At 44.5% G+C, this 18,357-nt stretch overlaps 1 protein-coding gene across 7 annotated transcripts in view; it reads right to left on the bottom strand.

Annotated features, from left to right (window-relative positions):
* nhsl3 (NHS like 3) overlaps window positions 1-18,357 on the bottom strand; it is a 122,222-nt gene that overhangs the window by 25,694 nt on the left and 78,171 nt on the right. Inside the window, exons 1-2 of one of the 7 annotated variants that reach the window (XM_072246473.1) lie at window positions 8,521-8,610; window positions 5,849-5,952 (exon numbers count right to left, since the gene is read on the bottom strand). The exons of 5 other annotated variants lie outside the window; for them this stretch is intronic. Coding sequence is in view for 1 of the 2 variants with exons in the window: in XM_072246471.1 (XP_072102572.1) it covers window positions 8,521-8,562 (42 nt within the window). In the remaining variant the exon portion in view is untranslated. Of the gene's footprint in view, window positions 1-5,848; window positions 5,953-8,520; window positions 8,656-18,357 lie in introns of those variants that run through there. One more of the 7 variants, XM_072246471.1, reaches the window with a different exon arrangement.

The raw sequence follows: 18,357 nt of genomic DNA, 5'->3' as shown, positions 1-18,357 counted from the left end.
CCAAGGACACTGCCCCCTCCCGTGCAAGAAAGCAAATCGTGCAAATGGTAACAAGAACATCAAACTCCACCCTCTGTGCAAACGGCCACAAGAAAGAACAAAAGAAAACACAGAATATAAAATATAAAAACAAAGAGTCCACATTCAGTTCATTATCTACAGGCCCCCTATTCAAAGTTACCCAAAAATAGCAACAGACCCAGGAGCAAATTTAAACCAGAAACACATCATAATGTGAACGACAGTCCAATCCACAAACCGCATCAGTTCAACCTTGCTCCGGCACCAACCTCCCACTGCATCAAGGGAGAGACCATCTGAAGGCAGGGGCCTTCCCTCGAGAGAGCGAGTGAGAGGCAGGGAGAGAGAGACCATCACATACAGACACCTTCTCTGGCAGCAGCCAGTGAGAGGCTGGTAACAGTGCGGAACACTCGCTTCCCTTCCACATTCAGAAACGTGAAGGCAAACCTCTTCACTCAGAGGTTACTGAGAGTGTGGACTCAGCTGCCAGCACAAGTGGTGCATGCAAGCTCGATTTCAACAGTTCAGAGATGTTTGATAGGTACATGGATGGTAGGGGTATGGAGGGCTTAGCCCCAGTGCAGAGAGATGGGAGAGGCAGTTTAAATGGTTCAGCATGGACTAGATGGGCCAAAGGGCCTTGTTTCTGTGCTGTACTTTTCTATGGATCTATCTTCTGGTACCTTACTGGAATCAACAAGTTTTGAAGAGCTTCCCCCAATGGCCCCATTATCTCTGTCTCCCTCCCCTACCTTCCGTTAGCCCCTCGGGTCCTGGCAAGTTGTCCACCTTTAACCCATTGGGTCATTTTCCCAGAGTTCTACTTCCAGTGCACCCTTCACTACAATGGATATGGGAAGGGTTTCATTACAGAAACCAAATTAGGCAAACAAGCCGGCATTAAAACAATGCAACAACTTACAATGCTCACCACAAACCAACCAAAACTTGAGTGAGTTCATTCTGACAAAGACCTTCCCCTTGGTAGGAGAGCCGGTTAATCATCTACACCTAATCTTGGAAAATAAAGGTCACTGCCCGTTAATCAATAGCGGATGGGAACTTAGAGTTCACCAGAATTGAAAGACAAAACTAGTGAAGCAATAAATTCACTCAAGTATTTGAGGAATGCTTTTGATATTGTGGTCAGCTCTGAATTCTTTGCTACCAGGCACTGCTTTCTGTGGCCAAGAGGGAAATGTGTTAATCAATCATCTCATTAAGGTTCAGACTTAGAACTGCAATCCGAAATATAATGGAATGTTTGCACGAACACTTTCAGAGTTTATCCACAAGATCAAATAGCAGCAAGAGTGGGAAAGGGAGAAAAACCAGGCGACTAGATTCTGCTCGGGCTGAATGGCCTATTCTACAGTTGGCTCCCAGGAACTCTGAACTCTAACAGATAAAGAACAGAACATAGAGTACAATAACCAGAAGCAGCAGGAGGCCCCTTGCCTCAGGTCTGCTCCACATTCAAGAGATCATGACTGGTTTTGGACTTCAATAGCACTTAACTGCATTATTCCTCATGGCCATGTTCCCATCACATCCAAAATGCAATTGAATCAGTGACCAAATGTGTGGATAAGGAGGTAAGCTACCACCTTAAGGGCAAAGTCAACTGGGTTGTGGTAAAGGAGTGACAGATCTGGGAGATGGGAGGAATGAGAAACTCCTTTCTGTGACCTGTGGTCCAAGGACTTGGTAACAGACTTTACAACCAGTTAATTACTCGCAGATAAAATCATTGTGTTGACGGTTGTCGAGGGTTACAACAGGACATTTTCAGGATGCAGAGCTGGGCTGACAGGCGGCAGCTGGAGTTCAACCTGGAAAACTGTGAAGTGATTCACTTTGGAAAGTTGAATTTGAAGGCAGAATACAAGGTTGATGGTAGGATTCTTAGTATTGACAGAGGGATCTTGAAGTCCAAGTCCAGAGATCCCTTAAAGTTGTCATGCAATTTATTGGGTGGTTAAGAAGGCACATGGTATGTTGGCCTTCATTAATTGGGAAATGAGTTCAAGACCCGCAAAGTAATGTTGCAGCCCTATAAAACCCTGGTTAGACCACACTTGGAATATTGTGTTCAGTTCTGACTGCTTCATCATAGGAAGGACAGGGAAGCTTTAGAGAGGGTGCAGAGGAGATTTACCAGGGTGCTGCCTGGATCAGAGAGCATGTTTTATGACGATAGCTTGAGCAAGCTAGGGCTTCTCTCTTTGATGTGAAGGAGGGTGAGAGGCAACTTGATATAGGTGCACAACATGATAAGAGGCATAAATGATTTGCACAGCTAGAGACTTTTTCCCATTTCAAATGGCTAATATGAGGGGGCATAATGTTAAGGTGATTGGAGGAAAGTATAGATAGGTTTTTTTTTTTTTACAGAGAGTGGTGAGTACTTGGAACACCCTACCGGGGTGGTGGGAAAGGATAGTAAAGAGACCTTTAAATAGCCACGTGGATGATAGATTGATCTTGGATAAGGTTAAAGTGTTGGCAAAACATCATGGGTTGAAGGCCGGTCCTGTGTCAGACAAAGGACAGAATTATAGACAGATACACCATAGAAACAGGCCCTTCAGCCAAATGACTCCATGTTGACCAACACCCAATAGTTTACACTAATCCTACATTTCCCCTTTCTATAATCCCTGTCAATTTGTGTCCCTCCCCCAATACTACACCTCACTCACAAACAGGGGGCAACTTACTGTGGCCAATAACCCACCAACCCACACATCTTTGGGATGTCGGAGGAAACTGGAAACTCATCCAGCCACAGGGACAGCGTGCAAACTCCACCAGGACAGCAAAAGACCATAAGACATAGCAGCAGAATGAGGCCATTCAGCCCATCAGGTCTGCGCCACCATTCTATCATGGCTGATTTATTATCCCTCTCAACCCCATACCTCTGCCATCTCCCTGAATCATCTGACGCCCTAATTAATCAACAACCATTAAGCTCCGCTTTAAATATACTCAACATCTTGGACTCCACAGCCATTTGTGGCAATGAATTCCACAGATTCACCGCACTTTCACTAAAGAAATTCTTTTACATCTCTGTTCTATTCTGAGGTTGTGCCCTCTGATCAAGTGCGTTTAATTGTCATTCAACCATACACAAAATACAGTCAAACAAAACAGCGTTACACTGAGGCCAAGGTGCAAAAACACAGTACCAACAGTCACACAGCACAAGGCACATATAGCACATATAAGTCAGAAGTAAAATACAGTCACATAAAATGCAAGTTAGTCCAAGTCCCTGAGTCCATGAACGTTGCAGCACTCTGCAGTCAAACACAATACATCTTGTCTTCTGCTGAGTGATCACTAGGGGGCAGCACTGACTCCAACTTGAACACCCGCCGCAACATCTCCAACATCTCTCTCCTGGCTGGCTGAGTCCTGATCCTCACTATGCAGCAGCCCCGGTATTTGCCAATAAATCCGTGAATCAGACTTGCAGCATTCCACATTACGAATGTCCAACAAGGTCTTACAATCACAAGAGAAGTGACTAAAAGCATTCCAGTTGATCTTTTATTGATCCTGTTATAGTTACTATTCTATAGATTTGCTGAGTATGCCCGCAGGAAAATGAATCTCAGGGTTGTATACGAGAGGTGATTGATAAGTTCATGGCCTAAGGTAGAAGGAGTCAATTTTAGAAAACCTAGTGCATTTATTTTTCAACATAGTCCCCTCCTACATTTACACACTTAGTCCAGCGGTCGTAGATCTTGGACCTCCAGAAAGTGTCCACAGCAGGGGTGATTGATGTGTTCGTGGCCAAAGCTAGAAGGAGGTGAGTTATACAGCTCTCGTTAAATGCCCATGCAGGTCAACTCTTTGAGTGATTATGTAGAAAGTTTGAAGTTAATATCTCATCTCCTTCTACCTAAGGCCACAAACTTATCAATCACCCCTGATGCGTTATTAACTTCAAACTTTCTGCATAATCACTCCAAGAGTTGAACTGCATCTGCATGTAACTCCACTGTGTTGTACATTTCTTTGATTCCCTAAGGACTTGAGACAGGGACTTCCAGAGTTGTGTGCTTTTTAATTGTTCGTAAATTCTATTTTTCATGTTTTAATCTCCAAGAGAATCGATGGCGGGGTGGGGGTTAGTTGGTGAGATGGAACTTCAAAGATAGCTGAAGTTACTATTGTTAAAATATTGAAGTTCAAAGACCCAACAGGAAGTCATGGGAAAAGGTAAAGTTGGCCTTAAATTCGGAAGTCCTACAATGGGGGAAGGCTGATTTCCATGGTTTGGGGGAAGTCTGATCAGAAGGAGATCAGGAACAGCTGCTATTGGGGGGGGGGGGAGGAGACAAAAATTCTATGGGGGAGGTTGTTAAATGTGAGACAGAGTTCAGATTCAGCCCGACCCTTTAAGGATCAGAAGTAAAGGTGGGAGGCTCAGTGAATCTTGGTTAGGCACATCACACACTGAAACACTGTTTACACCGATCTACACACACACACTGAAACACTGTTTACACCGATCTACACACACACACACTGAAACACTGTTTACACCGATCTACACACACACACTGAAACACTGTTTACACCAATCTATACACTACACACTAAACACTTTGTACACAACGTGTTACAGCTACACTCAGGTGCCAGTTTTAAGAGGTAACAGTGTACTATTTAAAACAAATAAGCAGTTACCATATGCCATCCCTGCTTAAACACAGGACAGCAAAGATTCAGTGCTATGCCTGTGGTATTCATCCAGCTCCAGTTTATGACCTACTCGAACGAGCTGCCTCGCCCTGATTACAACCCCTACCCCATTCCCCCTAAGGAATGTTGCTGAAAGGTGTTGAGAATTTCTCCAGTAGGAGTTCCAAGACTCGATACTGCACTCACCACAATCTGAACTAAAAGAAGTACTGGGAATTCTCAGCAAATCAGACATCAGAAAATGGGAAAACAACATTAATGTCCTTGATCAGCCAGAGATGTAATGATGTAACCTCTTCACAGATGCTGCCTGACCCATGAGTGTTTCTAGCAGTCTCTGTATTTGCTTGAGGTCAGTTCAACATTCTCACTAGCAGGGTGGCACTGTAGTGTAGTCATTAGCGTAATACTTTACAGTACCGGCAACCAGGTCCAAGTCCTGCTGCTATTTGTAAAGAGTTTGTACATTCTCCCCATGACCATGTGGGTTTCCTCCGAGTGCTCTAGTTTCCTCCCACATTCCAAAGATGTATGGGTGAGAGTTAGTAGGTAGTGGGCATGCTATTTTGGTTCTGGAACAGTTACTGCCCCTCAATGATCAGGCACTTGAACAAGTGAGGATAACTTTATTTAACTTCACTCATCCCATCACTGAAATGTTCCCACAACCTATGGACTCATTTTCAAAGACTCTTCATTACACATTGTCAATATTTACTGCTTATTTATTATCATAATGTCCTGGTTAAGATCCTCACTGCCAATTTAGTAGCTTTCTGTAAAAGTAGTGAGTCCTGCTGGTGGAATGTTTTGGTTTCGGCTAAGGGGCAAAGATAAGATGTTCAAGTTAGGAATGTTGTGTCAGCCAATTAAGATGGTGAAATTGGAGAAGATTCTAGAGAGAGCTCGATGGAGGGAGCTTTGTGACAGACACAATGGGGGGGGCGCTCATGGTCTTTTGACAGGAGAGGTAGAGAAGAGACGATGAGTAGGATTCAATCTGATGGGAAGATGTGATTGCAAGGAATGCTTTGCGAGATGAAGGAGTCCAAGTTGGGAAGTTCTGCTGGTGACAATTGAGCACCAAGAGTAACAGTCATACCCAGCTTTTGGATGATACGAGCTCCACTGGCACGTGCACATTTAGACTGGTTCAATTGTCTTTTGTCTTTTTCTTTTCTTTCTCTTAATAGCTGTTTGATAAAGCTGAAATTAGAAAATACATTGTCTTTGTAATTGTATGCAGTATACAATCTGTTATTTCTTGTCGACTGATAATTGTGTATGGTCAGTATTTACACAACCTTCACTGAAATTGAAGTTCCATTAATCTAAACATCCCAATTTTCCTGTCTGGTTGAACCCAACTCACACCGACCCCCTAGACGTATATTGTTCAAGAAAGGTGACCCTGTCACCATGGAGTCAAGTGGCTGTTAGCAGAGTTCACTATCGAGCCAAGTTTGCACACAAGTCCAGTGAGTGGGTTACATTATTATTGTTTCTTTTTTTCTTTCTTTTTGCATTTTCACAGTTTGTTGCCTTTACCACACTGGCTGTCCACCCTGCTGGTCTTTCATTGATTCTATTATTGATTATGGTTATTGGATGTATTGGAGACATTGATTCTGTTGTGGTTATTGAGTAAAAAAAGGCATCCATTAGTCTTGCGAGACCATGAATCTCACCTGGAAAGCCTTCACGGGCACAGGCCTAGGCAAGGTTGTATGGAAGACCAGCAGTTGCCCATGCTGCAAGTCTCCCCTCTCCCCGACACCAGTGTTGTCCAAGGGAAGGGCATTAGGACCCATACAGCTTGGCACCAGTGTCGTCGCAGAGCAATGTGTGATTAAGTGCCTTGCTCAAGGACACAACACGTTCCCTCGGCTGGGGCTCGAACTCACGACCTTCAGGTCGCTAGTCCAATACCTTAACCACTTGGCCACGTGCCTACACGGTTATTGAGTATGCCCACAAGAAAAGGACTTTCTTCCTGGAATGTAGAAGATTTAGGGGAGATTTGATAGAGGTATACAAAATTATAAGGGATTTAGATAGGGTAAATGCAAGCAGGCTTTTTCCACTAGGGTTGGGTGGGACTACAATCAGGGGTCATGGATTAAGACTTAAAGCTGGAACGTTTAATGGGAATATGAGGGGAACCTCTTCACTCAGAGGGTGGTGAGAGTGTGGAATGAGCTGCCAGCACGAGTGGTGCATGCGAGCTTGATTTCAATGTTTAAGGGAAGTTTGGATAGCTACACGGATGGTAGGGGTATGGAGGGCTATGGTCCTGGTGCAAGTTGATGGGAGTAGGCAGCTTAAATGGTTTAGCATGGACTAGATGGGCCAAAGGGTCTGTTTCTATGCTGTACTTTAATATGAATCTATAACACTAAAATGAATCTCAAAGGTCGTATATGGTGACATATACGAGAGAAAATCTGCAGATGCTGGAAATCTGAGCAACACACACAAAATACTGGGGGAACTCAGTAGGCCAGGCAGCATCTAGGAAAATAGAACCGTCAACGTTTCAGGCCAAAACCCTTCAGCAGAACTGGAGAGAAAAAGCTAAGGAGTAGATTTAAAAGGTGAGGGAAGGGGAGAGAGAAACACAAGGTGATAGGTGAAACCTGGAGGGGGAGGGATGAAGTAAAGAGCTGGGAAGTTGAATGGTGAGAGAGACAGAAGGCCATGGAAGGAAGAAAAGGGGGGAGGAGCATCAGAGGGAGGTGATGGTGGACAAGGAGATAAGGTGAGAGAGAGGAAAGGGGATGGGAAACGGTGAAGGAGGGGGAGTTGGGGGGACATTACCGAAAGTTTGAAAAATCAATGTTCATGCCATCCGGTTGGAGGCTGCCCAAACGGAATATAAGGTGTTGCTCCTCCAACCTAAGTGTGGCCTCATCATGACAGTGGAGGAGGCCATGGATGGACACATTGGAATGAGAATGGGAAGTGGAATTAAAATGGATGATCAGAATGGAAATGGGAAGCACCCCTGGTGTGGATTCCTGTATATCAGTGAGACCCAACATAGACTAGCAGACTGCTTTGCCAAGCACCTACGCTTCATCTGCCAGAAAAAGCAGGATCTACCAGTGGCCACCCACTATGCCAACTTAACTCTGTATCCCATGTCAGAACCCCAATGTTTAGATTGCCACAGATTACATCCAATGTGCAACATTCATCATCTCCTCAATTCAATGGAAATTACCCAACTCCTTACATATGACATGGCCTTTCCTAAAATCCACATTGTCTTTCCTTGATAACGCATCGCTCTCAATAACAATATACATTGATTATAGCTAAGACTTTTGCACAGGACTGTAGTAATTTTACATACTGCGCTGCACTGCCACTGCTGCTACAAAATAAAACAAATTTCATAATCTGAGAGTCATCTTTAGAACTCTCTTCCTTAAAGGCTGTAGAAGCCAAGTGAATATTCTTAAAGGCAGGAGGTAGATGGATTTTCAATGATCAAGGTTGAAAACTTTTGCAGGTTACTTGCCATGCAGGGTTAAGGTTATCAGCAGATCACCCACAATCTTATTAAATGATGTGGTCTTCTGCTTCGTAAGTCTTAGCTATAATCAACATGTCTAAAACTTTTGTGCAGTACTGTATAACAGAGACAAATACAAACAATAGCTATATAAAAATAATTTGCATACATATAAAAATTTACATAAGGTTAAATAGTAAAGTCTGTCAGCCAGCGCTGGTGTATCCCCCTTGTCACTCAAACAAACAAACACTCACCATGCATTCTATTACCGCAGAACAAGTCCAAACTTTCCACATTTGTCAGATCAGCACGGCATATCCACATGAAGTTCTCTGGAGCATCCACACTGGACTAACAGAGTCCAGCTATTCCACCTTCCAATAACACATTCATCCGCACAAGAATGAAGAAAGATCTCCTTACAATATGTAATGAATTAACTTGCTTTTATTAAAATATGCACATGCCAAATCAATGCCTAACACATACAAGTCCCAACCAATAAACTGCACAAAACCATTAAAACACTCAGGCAAATTCCAGATGCTTACATCAGCTGCAACTTCTGTTAAGCCCTTTTCCTCCAGTCAGTGCTTAACCAGGATAACTTTTAACCTCCTCTATGACAGCTCCAATCTCAGTTACACAGTGGTCAAACTTTGAACGCTAATGAATCCAATCAGATTTGGCAGACCAAGTCTCTCTTGACAGGTGGCGCTGCAGAACTCCTCCTCATACACCCCCTCTGAACTTCCCACCTTTCACCTTGTACCTAATGCCTTCTTACCTCAGACAGTCCTGACACTGGGTACAGATTCTGACAATCTACCCCCACCTGTCTGTCCCTCTCATAAGTCCATGCACCTTTGTCAGGACCCCCTAACCCTCCTCTGCTCCAGGATAAACAAACTCCATCTCTCCTAAGCACCAACCCTGGTGAATATGTGCTGGCCTTACAACTCCTCCCAATGTGCAACCTCGTTTTTGAATTCCATTTGCCCACCTTACCAACTCATCAGTATCCTTCTGTGATTTCAGATTGCTCTCTTCACTGCCAACATCACCAACCCTCATGCCAACTATGAACATTCCAATCATACCCCCTTTGTTCACATTCCACAAGAGACAGCAGAGGTGCCCACATCACTCCTCGTGCTCAACCACTGGTCCCAGCTTCCATTCACAACATCAATCTCCCATTCTTTGCACCATCACTGGCTCTGAGGGAGGTGTGGCACGCACATCCACACAAGTAGAGGTGCCCAACGAATCCTTCCTAATCTAGTCTCCTACCACTACTGACATTGGACTCTGTTCTTCCACCTTGTGCGCCACTCCACCCCACTGCAGGGACTTGACTCTTGCGACATACTGCTGGATAGCTGGCCCTAATTCCCAGCTTTGTCCTGCCCTCTGTTCTCAGAGAGCTACATCTTACAGGTCTTTTCCAAGTGTACAGGATCTTTGCAGAATCTAGGGATTTTGAAAGGATATCCTGCCTTATAAGTCTCCAATCAAAGGAGGTGTAAGACACTCCTTCCCTCCACTAGCCTGCGGGTCACCCTTGGGCAAGCTGTAGCACCTGCTTAGCCCCCCGACCAGGGTCACGTGAAGCCATGGGAGCAGGTGGTGGATGGCTGTATGAACAGCTGGTGCACATCACAAGCCCTGGTTATGCGACCACTGAAGCCAGGCAGACAATCTCTGAAGAGTACTAATAATGGCTGGGGTCACCTGTCTTGTAAAGACACTGCCCAGAAGAAGGCAATAGCAAACCACTTTTGTATAAAGATTTGCCAAGAACAAACATGGTCATGGAAAGACCATGATCACCCACATCATACGACATGGCACATAATGATGCTGGTACTGATCTTTATATAAATTCATGCCTTACTCCTGCTAGTCTTCCCAAGCCTCTGAACAGCTGGGCAAGGTTTCTATACATTCCTTTCCCTTGCAGTAAAGACCATCACCAACCTTCCAAACCTTTGCTACCACTACGTGCCCACTCTGCACACTCACACCTCTCAGAACCATTTCACTATTACCCTTACTACATCTGCCTTCTGTTCACCCCTTCACCCACCTCTCAGCACCCATCCGCATGCACACTATGTCCTAGTTCAAGGTCATTCTGTTCAGTGTAATTCCATCACACACCTCTTCCCACCTGTAGCAGCAGAAAGAATGGACAAATAACATTCAGTCCTTTAACCCTAGACCTCAGCCTTAGCTGTAAATGGTTGTGCACAGGTCACTGTGATGCCTCCCTTTGTCACCTGATCAAATGCCTTTTGGAAATCTCTGCATGTTATGTCCAATCACCATCTCTTGCTGGTCGCATACTCAAATTCTATCAATTTTCAAAATGCAATTTTCCTTTGATAAACAGGAATTCTGCAGATGCTGGAAATTCAAGCAACACACATCGAAGTTGCTGGTGAACGCAGCAGGCCAGGCAGCATCTCTAGGAAGAGGTACAGTCGATGTTTCAAGCCGAGAACCTTGGTCCTGACAAAGGGTCTCGGCCTGAAACGTCGACTGTACCTCTTCCTAGAGATGCCGCCTGGCCTGCTGCGTTCACCAGCAACTTTGATAAAACCCATTATCAAGTAGGGTTCATTTAGCCACACTGAACCTCTGCCCAAATCGTAGGGTTCGGTTGTCCACACTGAACCTCTCTCCAATATTGCAGGGTCTAGTTGTCCAAACTGGACCTTTGTCCAGTATTCCAGGGTTTGTTTGGCCACACTGGACCTCTGTCCAATAACATAGAGTCTGGTTGTCCACACTGGATCTCTGTCCAGTATCATAGGATTTATTTGGCCACGCTGATTATTGTCCACGATCAGGTAGGGTTTGGTTGCCCACACTGGATCTTTGTCTAGTCTCAAGTAGGGAGAGGTTGGCCATCCTCAATCTGTATTCCCTGGAGTGCAGGAGAATGAGAGGAGACCTTATGGAAGTTCATAAAATCATGGGGGGTGTGGACCTCATGAAGGGGAGATTTAAAAGAGACCTGAGAGATAACTTCGTCAGACAGACAGTAGTGAGTACCTGAAAATAACTGCCAGCAGAAGTGGCCGAAGTGAATATAATTGCAACATTTAAGAGGTATTTGGATAGTTACATGGGGGGAGAGGCTCAGAGGTTACGGGCTGAATGTGGCCAGCTGAGACTAGCAGGGAGGTGGCAGTGAACAGCATGGACCAGTTGAGCTGAAGGGCTAAAGGGCCAGTTTCTGTGCAGTATCACCCCATGACTCCAAGTCTGGCAAATCTTCTTGTACTTTTCAAATGCCTAGATCATGAAGTCATGGAGATTTACAGCAGGGAAACAGGTCCTTTGGCCCATCGAGTCTGTACAGATCAAGTGGCAGAAGGCAGTCTGGTTTGCTGAAGTCCAGGACAAGTGATGGTCTACCTCCCACCTCTGGGATAAGTCCAGACTCCACACACCTCTCTGGCCCGAGTTTAAATCTGGCTATAAATCCGCAGGTTTTAAAACAGCTTTTATTTGAATAGAAGTGTCCCACTGAACTCATTACGTAAACATGTCAAGCTAAATACTGAAGTTTAGCAAAGTGCGTCAAAATAATTTCTTATCCAACAGCAGATTTGGGTCCGCCAGATTCCAATCCCAGGTTCTATACCCTGCCACGACACCGAAAAGCACAAACAATAACTGCCCTCGGTGACAATCACTCCCACTCTGAATACAAGCATGTAATCATGAAATATAGAATTCTCCAGCTCTGTCAACTTTGCAACTTGACTGCACTGAAGGATTTTTCTCAGGAATGGTTGATCAAAGGTGACTGAGCTGATTAAGTTCCAAAGCTGATGTCACTTAATTTATCTCTAACCACCTCAGCAGAACGCTTAACCTGTAACACCTGTGTCATGTGTCAAGTTAATGGATTAAATTTACAAATGAGAAGCGGTGGAGGCTTGTCCAATTAAAGTTCAAGGTTCAAAGTAAATTTATTATCAAAGTAGATGTCACCATCTACAACTCTGAGATACATTTTCTTACGGACATTCTCAGTAAATACAGAGAAACACAACAGAATCAATGAAAGACCGCACCCAACAACCAATGTGCAAAAGATAACAAACTGTGCACATACAAAAAAAGCAATAATAATAATAATAATAATTAATAAAAAATAAATATCGAGAACATGAGTTGTAAATTTCTTAAAAGTGAGCAGATAGGTTGTGGAACCAGTTCAGTGTTAACCACTTTGGTTTATGAGCCTGATGGTTGAGGGGTAATAACTGCTCCTGAAGCTGGTGTAGGTCCTGAGGCTCCCGTACCTCCTTCCTGATGGCAGCAGCGGGAAGAGAGCATGTCCTGTGTGGTGGAGGTCTGTAATGATGGATGCCGCTTTTCTCCGATAGCACTTGGAGTGGGGAGTGGTTTGCCTGTGATAGACTGGGCCTGCTTTTCAGTTCAAGGGCACAGGTATTCCCATTTAAACTACATTTGGACAGGTACAATGATAGGAAAGCTTTAGAGGGATATAGGCCAAATGAAGACAAAAGGGACTGGCTTAGGGAGGCATTTTGCTCAGCATGAGTAAACTGGGCCATTTGCATGCTGTACAACTCCACGGGGATTGAGGTTGGGAGAGAGAGCAGAAAGTATCATGAACTGCCTTGAATTTGCCAAGAATTTACTTTGAAGAGCTTGGAGGAACACTGTGCAGTTGCAGATACTTCCAGGGCTGCCAGGGAGGATGCGAACACAGGTAAAGGGCTGCAAAGGTAACAAGCCGGCAAACACAGATAACGGGCCAGGAAACACAAGAGCCAGCAAACCCAGGGAATGGACCGGCAAACCCGGGTAACGAGCCGGCAAACCCAGGCAACCGGCCGGCAAACCCAGGCAACCGGCCGGCAAACCCAGGCAACCGGCCGGCAAGCACGATTAACAAGCTGGCAAACCGGTAACGAGCTGGCAAGCACATGTAACAGGTTGCATAGGTAACGGGCAGCACAGGTAACAGGCCCTTCGAGTACAGCCAGAGGGGAATGCCAACTCACTCACCTGGCCTCAGTGGTGACTGGGCCCGTTGCTCCTGTTAACTCCTGTGTTTTTGATTTATTGAGAGCAACAGTACAGTATCAGGCCCTACCAGGACAACCAGCCTGCACCACCCAATTACACCCATGTGACCAATTAACCTACTAACCTGTATACCCTGGAATGTGGGAGGAAACCAGAGCACAGGGAGGGAACCAGCACGTTCATGGGGAGAACATACAATCCTTAAAGACAGCAGCTGTCAGTCAGACAGCTACAGTCAGTCATTCAACAGTCAGTTACAGTCAAACCGCTACAGTCTGTCAATCAGGCAGCTACAGACAGTTACAGTCAGTCGGACAGTGACAGTCAGTCTATCAGTCCATCAGAAAGACAGCTACAGTCAGACAGCTAGAGTTCTACTACAGCTCTAGACTTTGTCAGTGACAGCTGAACCATCCTTGCTAACATTAGAGAGTAAGATCTCAACACAACAATTGGCAACTGATGATTTCACAATATGTGTTCTTTAATTAAGTCATCCACTTCACCTTCCCTATCAATGTCCGCACAAAGCCAAGGAATTTCAGGAGATGCAGGATCAGGGTACAATGAGCAAAATCATCTTTTCCAACACAACACAAAAAACAGACAGAATTGACGCTGAAAAAACGGAGAGTCACAGCAACAGTAACCATAGTACTGTGTGAGATAATCCCTCCAGCCCTGGCCTCTGTCCAGGCTCCTCTGCGATACTCGACCAGCCCAACCCATGCAGATCAGGTGGATTTTACAGGCTGCACATGGACCGGGCCTCTCCCTGAACTCTGGCTGCTTTCCCGTTCAAAGCTTTGCATGTTTGCTCAAACAAGCTGCGACTGGATGGGAACTGTGGGCCACATTTCTATTCTGCGACTTGTGGAGGAGATTTCACCACATATATCCAGTTTTAACACATGGTGAAATTTACGTTTTGAAATACAGATTTTGCAAATAAGAACCTCTACAGACCAGTGATTACCTGGGGTGAATAACAATGTTTCTTGACTGTCCTCTCCCTACGGATAAGTTGTCATGTCCCAGTTCCACACCCTGCCACTACATTCCCATCCACTCCAGATCCCCATCACACAATGTTTTGCATAGGTCAACGTGATGGTGCATGGAAACAATTTGTTACGTTACTGAGCCCCCTCAGGCACCGTGCTCCAGATTCTTGTTAGAAACAGTCCCCCTTCAGATCCCCTCTGTAAATAACATCTGAAACTCTTATCTGAGACACCATCAGCATGGAAAACAGATTCTTACTATCTACCCAATCTTTACAGTTGTTAGGGCTTGTTACACATGGGACCTCCACAGAAAGCTGTGCAGACAGCAGTCATTAAGGAGAACCAGACTTCTGTCCAGGAGCAGGAGATGTGTCAGAACACACCAAAACCTGTAGACAGAGCCATCACCGGTGCAACCACAAAAGGTGGTTCCCCACGCAGGTGTTCCCGCCAATTGTCAGGTGTTCCCAATAGAAATATATAATTCCACATAACTATCTGTCTACACCATGTGGAAATAGACTGTAATTATTGAACCTATATTTAATAACTTACTGTAATCACTGCGCTTAAAGAATACATAACTTCAGTGTTCGAGTTCAAAGGAATTCTTCAAGAACGGCTGCTTGTTATGTTGAACAAAGACCTCTTACATCCAGAGCTTCAGTCTCTGTCGACCTCATTCACAATTACGATCTTCCTCAACAATTTCTATTCTTCAACTGGTTGGCGCTAAGCTTCTTTCACTCCAAGATAACTTAACCCAGCCTATCCCATCTCTCCTAATACCTGAAACGCTCCAATCCAGGTAACATCCTCTCCAGCACAACCACACACTCGAGTGGTCTAACCAGTGTGTTATCAAGTTGTAACGTCACATCCCAATTCTGTTAAATTCCAACAGTTTCTTTTCTAATCTACTTTTAACACTGCCATCATTGGTGAGATCAGATGAAGTATGGGTTCAGTTTCTGCAAAGCACGGAGTTTCCAGCCAAGTCAAATGGTGGGCACATTGCTGTTTGTCAACTACATCAATGGCTTGGGTGAGAATGCACAAGGCATGGTTACTAAGTTTGCAGACGTTACCAAAGTAGGTGGAGTCACAGACAGCAAAGTTAGCTATCAAGACTTCCAGAGGGATTAGATCAACTGGGGAAGTGAACCAAGGAATGGCAAGTGCAGTTTAATTCAGACAGGTACGAGGTGAATGGTAAGGCTCTGGGAAATGTTGTTCAACAGAGAGGTTAAGGAGTTCAAGTACAATCACAGATAGTGGTGAAGGAGGGTTATGCAACACTTGCCTTCATCATGCAGGGCATTGAATATAGAAGTTTGGATGTTGTACAACACTTTGATGAGGCCACACTTGAAATGTGGTGTTCAGTTGAGGTTACCTTGCTATAGGAAAGATGTGATTGAGATGGAAAGAGTGCAGAAAAGATTTACAAAGAAGTTGTGAAGAGGTTGTGGGACGAGCTGCCAGCACAAGTGGTGCATGAGAGCTCGATTTCAACATTTAAGAGAAGTTTGGATTGCTACATGGATGGTAGGGGTTTGAAGTGCTATGGTTCCAGTGCAAATCAATGGGAGTAGGCAGCTTAAATAGCTCAGCATGGATAAGATAGACCAGGAGGCCTGTTTCTGTGCTGCACTTTTCTGTGACTATATGATTTGAATGAGTTGTCGAGAGAGGTTTGTACTTTATTGAGGTTGATGTTCTAGACGTATGTAAAATCATCAGAGGTGTAGATAGGGTGTGCCTGCCAGTGGTGTCGGGGCATCTGCAGGGAGCTGGTCCCGGGTTCAAATCCAGCCGGCTCCTTGCACGCTTTCCACCCGTGCTGGGCTGAGCATCGAGCTAACAACTTGGCCTCGTAAAAAACAGACAAACCCTAAAGAAACGGCAAGATTGCCACCCAACGCGCCACAAAGCACAGAGAGGAACAACAAACAATAGATAAGGTGAACTCATACAGTTCTTTTCCAGGGAAAGGAAATCAAGAACTTCAGGATATAAGTCTAAGATGAGGGGGAGATTTGCTAAGAGCCTACCGGGCAAAATTTTCACCCAAAAGGCAGCCAGTATACAGGGTAAGCTACCAGAGGAAGTGGCTGAGGCAGGTACAGTGACAACATTTAAAATATACTTGGACAGGAAAGGTTTAGATGGGTATGGGACAAATACTGGCAAATGGGACCCTTACATGGGAATTGTAGTTAGCATGGATTGGTTGGGCTGAGTGGGCTGTTTCCTGCTGTATAGCTGTAAGCGGAGCCTCGCCCATTCCTACAGTAAGTTTGCCCATTCACCATATTTCAATCAAAAATCTCGGCAATCATCTGCCAGGGCATTCATGGAAGAAACTGTAGCCAACTATCAAACCCAATGGGATCATTTCTGGAATGACATGCAGCCATGGTTCCTGAACACTGCCCAAGTTCAGGAGAAGTGTTAGTGTAAGATAAAATCTGCCATCCTCCACACCAAGGTTTGATTTTTGAAACCTCCTTTATAAATCTGGAGGACATGAGTTGACAGTTAGGGGGCAAATGTTTAGGGGTAACACGAGGGGGAACTTCTTTACTCAGAGAGTGGTGGCTGTGTGGAACGAACTTCCGGTAGAAGTGGTGGAGGCAGGTTCGATATCGTCATTTAAGGAAAAATTGGATAGGTATATGGACAGGAGAGGAATGGAGGGTTATGGGCTGAGTGCAGGTTGGTGGGACTAGGTGAGAGTAAGAGTTCGGCACGGAACAGAAGGGCCGAGATGGCCTGTTTCTGTGCTGTAATTGTTATATGGTTAAATCTGGAGAAGCAAGAAATAATTTTAGCATTGAAATGTTTACCAAGAAATAGGAAAGAAAATGATCACACTGATTAACTGGAAAACTGGTGCCCTGTATTGATTACAGACATAACCTTAATACCAGAGCTGAACCTCCCCACAAAGATCACACTACAGTGTCTGAAACACATACACACACACACCCACTCACTTATACACGCATAGACACACACCCACTCACCCACCCACACACAACTCTCCTGCCTGCTGCTTACCGAGCCTAACCAAAAATATAAATGTCAGCCGTGCCAACGAGGTTTTGGGCTCAGTGCAGACCGCTACACTCCACAGTTCTAAGGAACGGCCAGGAGATGGTCATTAGTGACATCCCAGACATTACTGCAGGCAGTCCACAATGATACAGCAAGCTGTGAGGCACATCTTTCCACGTTCAGACACTGGCTGCTCTCAGGCAGCAGTTCCAGAAGATCCCTGGCACCCAGTACCCAACTACAGAGTGGTCAATCCCAGTCACAAACTTCACAGTGAGGAAATAATGCAACTTTATAGCTAACCTTTCAAAATATTTTATAAAATATATATTGTTATGTACGCACATAAATACATTTTAGTAGATCACATCTTTAGAACACTTTTGAAATGTATTGCATGTTGAAATAATCTAAGATTTACAAACCACACAACACCCATCATAACTTAATTCACGGGCTTAGGGAAGTGTTTGTTAAGCAATAATTAGAGTTATGGAGTCATAGAAAAGTACAGCATTGCACGAGACAGGGTTGTGCATGGTCACCGCTACTCTTCGCATTATATCTGGAACCATTAGCTCAATACATCAGACAAAGTGAAGATATCAGAGGATTTACTATTAAAGGGATAGAGCATAAATTGGCCTGTTATGCGGATGACATTTTGATCTATCTAGGACAACCAACATACTCTTTACCTAAATTGATGCAATCTTTTGAACAATATGGCCAATTATCAGGATACAAGATCAACACAGATAAAACCCAACAACTTTCATATAACTATAGCCCACCAAGAGAAATTGAAAGTAGATATCCTTGGGCACGGCAAACAGAGTCCGTCAAATATTTGGGCATCATTATGCCAAAAGGTTTGGCAAAATTATCAGAATGCAATTATCAGCCTATATATAAAAAAATTAAGGAAGATATAACAAGGTGGAACCT

The sequence above is a fragment of the Mobula birostris genome, chromosome 29 (assembly GCF_030028105.1).
Source record: "Mobula birostris isolate sMobBir1 chromosome 29, sMobBir1.hap1, whole genome shotgun sequence".
In the NCBI taxonomy this organism is placed as follows: Eukaryota; Metazoa; Chordata; class Chondrichthyes; order Myliobatiformes; family Myliobatidae; genus Mobula; species Mobula birostris.
The sequence above is the reverse complement of the archived record's forward strand: the minus strand, read 5'-3'. Positions and strand labels throughout refer to the sequence as shown.